Source organism: Budorcas taxicolor, chromosome X (assembly GCF_023091745.1).
Source record: "Budorcas taxicolor isolate Tak-1 chromosome X, Takin1.1, whole genome shotgun sequence".
Taxonomy (NCBI): Eukaryota; Metazoa; Chordata; class Mammalia; order Artiodactyla; family Bovidae; genus Budorcas; species Budorcas taxicolor.
Window position 1 is genome coordinate 62,039,226 of NC_068935.1, and position 9,302 is coordinate 62,048,527.

The 9,302-nt window shown below is 45.5% G+C and overlaps 1 protein-coding gene across 1 annotated transcript; it reads left to right on the forward strand.

Moving 5' to 3' along the window:
• The first annotated feature begins 6,682 nt into the window (after window positions 1–6,682).
• On the forward strand, window positions 6,683–8,557 carry LOC128069466 (PWWP domain-containing DNA repair factor 3B-like). The gene has a single exon (XM_052662654.1). It carries the CDS (start codon window positions 6,683–6,685, stop codon window positions 8,555–8,557), a length of 1,875 nt encoding a protein of 624 aa, XP_052518614.1.
• Window positions 8,558–9,302: the final 745 nt, after the last annotated feature.

Genomic DNA, 9,302 nt, shown 5'->3' on the forward strand with positions numbered 1-9,302 from the left:
TGCAGCCCCTTGAGGTGCATTCTCCAGAATGGGACCATTTTGGGTAATAATCCTTCTGAGTTAACTTGTAAATGAGCACCACTTAACTGACTCAAAACTAACAGTGCTTACAAATTAAATACTTCATAATATTTAGAAAATTGACCAAAATGGATGTCAAACCTCTTGATCTGGGAAATATTCAGTACTGAATTGATATCTGGTATTGAAGCTAGCTTAAGTTTGTTGGTTTTCTAAATGTAACACAACTGTTGTACTTGGGTTTGTTGGAGATCAAATAAGACCTTATATCTGTTGCAAATGTGTCAACAAGAAAATATCAATAACTTGATATGATGAAATATTAAGTCTACCTAAAATAGCTTTCTCCAGATTTTGGAAACTTGAAAGTGATCCAAGTTAAATGGCAAGAATTCATTGACTATCTGGGTCACATTTCAAATAGGATAAAATATTGGAACATTGGTTGCTGGACAAATCTAAGTTTACCAACCTCTGCCTTCTTAGGAGAGGAAAACCAAAGCATAAGGTTCCAGTCAGAAAATACTGGTATGACAAACAGTTCACAATTACTTGCCTCTTAGTTTTCAATAAAAATTAAGGCGTTTAAGAGTCGAGGGTTTGAATCTAAATATGTAATTAAAGCTACTAAGAATAAAGGAAAAAAATTATCAGTATATAGTAGGGAAGTAGGATATATGTTTTGAGTAAAAATAAAGGAGTTTTATACATGGTCAGGCTGAGATTAGATTAAACTTTGGTAAATGGATCTCACTAATATCTGTGGGTAATTTGCAAAAACAAAACGTGGAGAACTGCAATGTACTGCTATGTTATCACATTAAACTGGAAAAACTCAGAATGTAAACTCTTTACATATAATACACAAACATCATTATGCTAAAATATTCATAGAAAAATGACAAGAGGGAAATTCTCCAGATTTTAATGCTGACTCTCTTTGAATGGTGAATGATTTTGCTTTCTTCTTTCAAATTTTCTGCATGTATAAAATTTATGATAGAAAAAGCAAGCATTGGGCCGGGAATTAATCTTGCAGTGACTAATAGCATAGAATGTTTGGAATTGCAGACTTGATGCCAGATGCTGTTTTTTTGTTTCTGTTTCTGTTTCTGTTTTGCTTTAAAAGGGCAGTCATTCCTATGGCTGAGACAAATTTCCCAAAGAGATCAGCTTCAGCATTATCGCTCAGTAGTATCCTCCTGACATACAGTTTTGACATGTGCCTCCTTGTCAGAAAATAGTTGCCTATGATCTGCCCATTAAGGATTTCTCCTTTGTTGCCAGAATAAGCACTGCTTCAGAAACTTATACTGCTGGAAAGCTTTCGTGCAGCCAGCGCTAGAGAAAAATGCTGTTGCTTAAAGGAGATTTAATCTCCCAAGATGAGATAATACCAACATGTATTTTCAGAGGAGATTCCTTTGAACCTATAGTCATGAGCATTTCAGGTTTCCTCTAAAACCTTCAGCCACTAAGCAAAGATCCACATCGGGAGGAGAAACTTGGAGGAATCTGGGCTCAATTACTTTACAAGATTGCTAGTGAAGATGTAGGTGATGGCAGTATTAACTAATCTCACTGCATTTATCCTTCAGTCATCCATTTATTAAGTATTTATTGAGTGCCAGATCTTGTGCCATAATTTATGTAACCTTTAGATTATATTTGCACTGTCTTACAGTGACCAATGACCTTATTTGACCAAGTGTTTTGGGACTTTTTGACAGACTTCCCAAATGCCAAATTTTAATTAAATTTCTTTTGACGTCCAGCTGACTTTACGGTTCTTTCAGTTCAGTTCAGTTCAGTTCAGTTCAGTCGCTCAGTCGTGTCCGACACTTGGCGACCCCATGAATCGCAGCACGCCAGGCCTCCCTGTCCATCACCAACTCCCGGGGTTCACTCAGACTCACGTCCATCGAGTCAGTGATGCCATCCAGCCATCTCATCCTCTGTCGTCCCCTTCTCCTCCTGCCCCCAATCCCTCCCAGCATCAGAGTCTTTTCCAATGAGTCAACTCTTCGCATGAGGTGGCCAAAGTACTGGAGTTTCAACTTTAGCATCATTCCTTCCAAAGAAATCCCAGGGCTGATCTCCTTCAGAATGGATTGGTTTAGGGAGCCCTTAAGGCATCTGAAGGAGGAATATTGAATTAGTTTCATTTGATATGTTGAATTACATGGGAAGTATTTCCAAAGGGTGATAAGCCTTCCAAGATTATACTGTATGGGTAAAGTTTACTATATGTCCTGGTATAATCTATCAGCCATAATTCTGGTTCTACCACAGCAACTTGATTCAGCTTCTTTGTCAACACATTGTGATCAGATCTTCAACCTTGCCTTTTAAGTCTTTAATAGACAGTTAAGCTGTGCTTTGCAAAACTGCTTAATCTTCATGCAAATTCATAGGAAGGTCTTTTAAACAGACATAGGTCAGATATATCGCTGAATTTGGTTAAGAAATTTTTATCAAACTGGTAGGAGAAGCAAATTTTCCCTCTCACTGGCAGCCACAGTGGACCTAGGGCGGTCTGCAGCAGAATCAGCAAAGTGACAAGACAATCTTACATTGACACTTACCCTTGAAGGGAGAGGGGATTTAGACTGTGCTATATGCTAGTACTTAAGAATGAACAGTGAAAGAGGAACTGTTAGCTGCTTAATTAAGTGAGTTATGAAGTACTGGCTTTCGAAAAACCTGGCTTTCGTGAAATACAATGAACGCCTAAAACCAAGGATTGCTTACTTTGCCCCTTGAAATAACACAGCTCTATTGAGAACAATCCCTTGGGGGCGTGAAGGTAAAATGAGAAAAAGTAAGCAACTCAGGGCAAGCGGTGATGCCTTTAGAGCAAAAAGAGGATGGCCCTCCATTACCAAATACCATTTTGCCAGGGTCTTTGTGACATGTGTTGTTCTTACCCCAGTTCTGGCTCCTTTTCACTTTGATGAGCGTAACAGAAGGCTTGGTTACTGAGTCAACTGGTGTATATGATTATAATGGCTAAGGTCTCTGTCTCGAATATTACTGATTTTGATCTATGTTTTCCAGATATTCAGAAGCCATGCCCCTTAAGTTACTCATGACCTAAAATAATTTGGTATATTATACTTCTGCAAGTCTGGCTACCAGACAACACGTCTCTCCAGACTGGTTTTCAGGCTTATTCTCCTGAATTCAGGTCCAGGCTGGTTTTCAGGCTGGTTTTCATTCTCCTGAATCCTTTATACAAAATCTTTCTTATATAAAACTCGAATTGAGGACTTGGAACTTGGGAGTATTTATAACTTGGTATCAATTCCCCAGTCAAGATAGGACTATGCCCCACTTCAACAGGAAACTGCTAGACAGGTTGTTGCCACATTCCCTGAAAGCCTTGGGGAAGGATGAAACGGAATTGGAGGTTGAAACCCAGACACCCTAAACACAAATTCCTCGGCCAAGTTTAAACATACTCATGTGTTATCCTCAAGACTGAGGAGTATCAAAGAAAAGGGGAGAATTGTAACAGAACACAGTGAGTTCAGCCCCTAGCACAGCAGCCGTCGCTCTGCATTATTACTCTGCACCCTGTTACCAGGCAATGGGTCCTGCTCAGCCCTTGCTCGGTGCCATAGTGGGCCCTGCCCATTGGCAACCAACTGGCAATGAGCGACAGTTAGTGGTCCTGCTCAGCCACTGGTGCCACAGTGGTCCTGCTCAGTCATTGGACAACGCAGCAGTGGGCCCCACCCACAAGCTACCAACTGTTAAGAAAGGATGCTTAGTGACAGGATTCAGACAACAGTGGAGTGGTGGTCAGTGAAGTGAAGAGTGAGGTAAGAGGCGGCTCTGGGCCTTCTCCCTGAGGCCCTCCAGCTCACCTGGCCTTAGCTGGAACCCCAGAGAACAGGCTGGGTGATGTGTCCTGTACGGCTCCAGAGCCCTCACCAAGGCCCCTCACTAGCCTTTGAGGCAAGCAGTGAACCTCTCCCCTGTCCTTATCTCTTTGATCCCGTAGCAGTGGCAGTCAGCCTCGGTTGCTGTCTGTGGGACCTGGTCTCTCCCCCTTGGGGAGTCCTGAGGAGACTGAGGGGCCACTTGGGTTGGACACCTGGCTCCTTCAGCGATGACAGATGAGGAGGGTCTGGCGACCTGGCCCTGAGGGAGTTACTGGCTGAGCTCTGCCTCCTCTTAGCCAGGCCCAGGACCTTGGAGGGTGAAAGTTGCTCCTTGGGACATTGCCCTTTCATATCGGGACAGAGAATAACATTTGTTTGGTAGAGATTTATAGGAACACCTCATCTGACCATGACCTGACCTCAAGAACAGAGGCTCTGACAAGAAGTTTGTAACAACTAACCACGTCCCTCCCTCAACTAGTGCTTTTAAAAGAGCTCTGATGAAAGCTTTCAGTAACATTGGGGTTTATAGGGCATGAGCCACCCATCTCCTCGCATGGCCTTATAATAAACTTTTCTCTGTTCCAAGCTCCAGTGTTTGAGTATTGTTTGGCCTTGTTGTGTGTTGGGCACATGGACTTGGTGATGTTCAGTGACAATCTACCCTTGCCTCCTTTGTCATACGTGAATTGACCGTATGCACCGGGCTGTATTTCTTGGCTCTGTCTTTTGTTCCACTGGTCTGTGTGTCTGTTTTTGTGCCAGTACCATACCTGTTTGATGACCATAGCTTTGTAGAGTCATCTGAGATCAGGGAGCCTGATTCCTGAGGCTCCTTTCTGAAGGTTGCTTTAGCGATCCAACCCTTCTATCTCAAGGTTGCTTTGGTGATTCAGGGTCTTCTGTGGCTGCTCCTACTAAAACTATGTGTTCAGGGCAGATGAACTACCAAGGCTACCTGTTCAGGGCTCTGTCTTCTGTTCCACTGGTTTGTGTTTCCATTTTCATGCCAGTACCATACCGGTTTGATGACCGTAGCTTTGTAGTGTCGTCTGAAATCAGGGAGCCTGATTCCTGAGGCTCCTTTTTCAAGGTTTCTTTGGCTATTCAACCCTTCTTAAGGTTGCTTTGGCAATTCAGGGTCTTTTGTGGCTGCTCCTACTAAACCTATGTACTCAGGGCAGATGAAGGCTCTCATGGAGCTGGTTGTCTCCACTCCTCTGAGATAGGAGGGAGTGGCAGAAAGTCAGTAGCTTACCGTGGAAGTATTTCAAAATGCAACAGAAGGGAGAAATAAATGTGACTCCCACATTATAAGTGAGATTTAACTAACATTTCTGTTTCAGAGTGGCATGCATTCCAGACTTGGGGAAGGAAGCATGATGAACCAATCCCTGGTTCAGTGGCTTAATTTCCTATCTTCTTTTGCATTTTCTAGATCCACTTTGGAGGTGCTCATGTCCTGGGTCTGTACAGTTGATGCTGTTTGACCCCTGAGAGAACTCTGTGCACTTCAGAAGCACCAAGCAGGGCGAAGGGTCTGACAGATGTGCAGTCTGAGTCTGAGAATCAACAGATCCAGTTTCAGAACCACACCTGCCAAGATCTGCATGCCAGGGGTAAGCTCTTCCCCTTTTCCTAAACATTTCATCTGGAATCAGTTCTCTATGCACCTCTGGATTCCAAGCTCGTGCTATTTAATATAGCAATGTGCTGACACCCAATATATCTGTATGCTGGTGGTCACCTCTGGCTCCCCTGGGTGCACAGGCAGTGGGGCACTGGCTCCCTAGGAAAGAAAAAGTGAAGCGTTCTCCTGGGATATGCCCCAAGGAGTACACAAGGCACAGGATGTCCAGTGACACAAACAAGGTCCCAGTCATGATATCCCCGCCTCCCCACATGATTGCCCTTTTATGCACAGTAGTAACAAATAGGGCTTTCCTGGTCGCTCAGATGGCAAAGAATCTGCCTGCAGTGCAGAAGATCAGGGTTTTATCCCTAGGTCAGGAAGATCCCCTGAAGATGGGAATGGCAACCCACTCCAGTATTCTTGCCTGGAGAATTCCGTAGACAGAAGAGTCTGGTGGGCTAAGTCTTTGGGATCACAAAGAGTCGGACAGGACTGAGTGACTAACACACACACAGTAACAAATAAGGCAAGGTGTTGGGTTTGGAGGGCTTATAAAACTCCTCCGGTACCCTTGGTATTTTCTCCTCACGTATCTGCCATGTCTCTAACCCCTAGGCACATGGATAAATAGCCTTAATACTTCCTTGCTTTATCTCTCATTAATGCTCTTTGACCAAGCCTTCCACTTTCACAAAAGGCATATGTCCCTCTCCCCAACCCGTCCTGACTCTTTTCTTCTTTTCCATATTCTAGTATTCTCCATTCTAGGCCATCGAAAAGCATCTTTCAAAGATTCGGGCAGAAAAGCACAGGCTGCACAAGCTGTTAATGCTTTGTAGTCATAGGCAAAGACTGTGGGCAAGCACACTGTTTAAGGGAGACCTGCCGTAGCTGTGGGTATGACGGCCAGACCCGTCAGCCTCAGCTAACTAATCCTTGGTGCCCAAGTTGAATCACGATGGACACCAGGTATGTCCTATGCGTTTGGAAAGGCCGCTTTTGGCCAGCCAAGGTCTTGTCCAGACCCAGCGTCTCACCACAACAGAAGAGAAAAAGGGCCCTTTCTCTGGAAGTTCAGATACTCTCAGTCGATGAAAAAATCAGAGTGCAAAAAACAAAGATAAAGACCCTAAAGGAGGCCATGATTGAATCCATCTCCACCTCACTAGCGGCCCAGCCGGAGCCCAGTGCCCCAGAAGAAGAGGAAATGGCCTACATATGTGCTATTACAATGGCCTGGGACCTTCTGCATAAGAATGGAAATTTCACTCCAGCAAGAGTCACGGGTGATCCAGAGTCCAAGACGCGGTCTCCAAGGAGACTGCAAAAGCAACATCGTAGAAGGTGTCAGGAGCCCAGTCGGGGCCTACGGAGGAGTGTGAGGAAAAGGAAAAGCTCCAAATCACCCGTGGTACCTTCAGAGAGGGAGGATGGCCCATATGGAGACAAGCCACAGGTGTGCACACCCATCGCCCCGATCCCAAGCAAAATGCAAACAGAGTCATCTCAGAGCTCCGGGGTGCACCCAAACTTCCCATCCCTTTCAGAAGATGACCATGAGAAAGAGGACAAGGAAAAGGGGGACGCCTCAAAAGTTATGTCCTTGCCCTGTACAGTGGAGGAGGTGGGTGTAGATGTTAGAGGTGGATGTGTGCTTCCGTCATTTACACCGGGTTTCATCCTCACTGTGCCCAAGGCTCTGGAAGAGGGGGCGCACAACACCTGCCCAAAGTCCCTGGCTGTGTCCCCTGAACGTGCTACCTCCTCGGTGAATGTTGACCCTGGAGAGGGCACGTGCAACTCAGGCTCGGAAGGTGCAGCAGCATCCTCCAGTGCCCCTAACCTGAGCCTGTGTAATGCATTCCGCCTGGCAAACAGAAAAAGGAAGCTGCAGGCCCCAGGGTGTGAGGAAGAGCGGCAAGAATCTCAGCCCTCAGCTGGCTCAAAGGCTATTAAGCCCACCAATGCCATCAAGGAGGGCGAGGGCAAGGAAGCAGGACAGCTGACAAGCATGGCGTTCCCAGAGGAGCTGTGTCCCATTGAGAGAGGAATGCTGGTCTGGTTTAAGTTTCAGAATCACCCATTTTGGCCAGCCGTGGTCACGAGTGTCAGCCCAACCGAGCAGACCGCAAGGGTGCTTTTGATTGAGGCCAACATGCACTGTGAGAAGAGCGGCATTCAAGTTCCTCTTCGAAGGTTGAAGCATCTGGATTATAACGGCAAAGAAAAGCTAATGAAGAGAGCCAGCAAAGTATACGGGGAAAGTGTGAACTGGTGTTTCTCACTGATTTCCAGCTACAGAGAAGGGCTTGTTCGCGGGTCTTTTGTGGGCTCTTTCCTGGACTATTATGCTGCTGACCTCAGTTACCCCATGAGGAAAGCCATTCAAGAAGGTGATCTGCAGATGGATTTCCCCAAGGTGAATTATTCTGACCTGGAAGATTCTGAGGAGGAGACCCCTGTGGCTGCAAAGAGGCACTGCAAGAGAATCCTCCCTGACCGGATGAGGGCTGCTCGGGACCGAGCCAACCAGAAGCTGGTGGACTTCATCGTGAAAAGAAAGGGGGCCGACCCGCATCTTCTGGACATCGTCAAAGGCAGGAAAGAATCCAAGTGGCTTGAATCATTTCTGAATTCAGAGAGGTACGTGATCTGCGTTGAAACATACCTGGAGGATGACGATCAGCTAGATGTAGTGGTAAGACATTTACGAGAAATCTACAAACACATAGACAAGAGAGCGCTGGCTCTGACGAGAGATGACCCAGTGAGCTTCCTTCTGGAAGTTCTTCTGCCAGAAGCAATCATTTGTTCAATTGCTACAGTGGATGGATTGGACTACAGGGAGGCAGAAGCAAAGTACCGGCAAGGGCCACCTGTGTATTACCGGGAAAAAGAACTCTTTGATAAGAAAATCTTGAAGAAAATAAGAAAGAGATCAGCCGAGAGGCACAAGGCTAAACTCTACCCCTGTGCCCAACAGGGCATCGGGCAGACTTCTCAGTCACACCAGTAGCAACAATCCCCGTCTGTATGAACTGCATGAGCCTCCCACTCCACACGGCATGTAAACACCTTCTGGAAATCCGAGGCCTCAGGAACACACTTGAATTCACTCTGGATCCATCTTCAACACCTGTGAGTGGCATGGTCATCGTCAGTTTCTTCTTCCCCAAACCCTCACACCACTAACTTGTTAAAATATTGTAAACAGCTGTACTTCCCTCTACTTGCCCAGATGTGTAGTTTTCCAGATATTTTTACCACGTGGCTTTTGACTCTACGTCATATGTTAAAGGGGGACATGCATTCCTTTATTACATGAAAAAGCCCTGTATTGGATACAAAGCAGCAATCGTGTTTAAGATCTAAGGCATGTTTCTTACAGAAAAGCCACATGGGTTTGCCATTCCTCCTGTGGCACATCGGTATCCACAATTGATTGGATTCCTCCTTAAGATAAGCCCTGGCTTTTCCCTGCCATGCTCATCCATTTGGGAAAATAAAAAGCCCTGAGAGATGAAACCAGTGTCAGAGATGTTTCCTGTGTACTACCACTACCTTCCAATGGTTCTTGGAAAAGCAGTCTGAAATCCAAACAAAGTTAACGGGTGATCTGCATGTGGTCCGTGTGAGGCTGAATGAAACCTCGGCGTGCAGTAAATGTTCTGTCAACCCCTGCAAAAATGTTCACCCTTGGCTCCCTTGAGATTCCATTTGTGGGAGGTGCTCTTCTTCAACGGCTGAATGGTTTCCCCAAA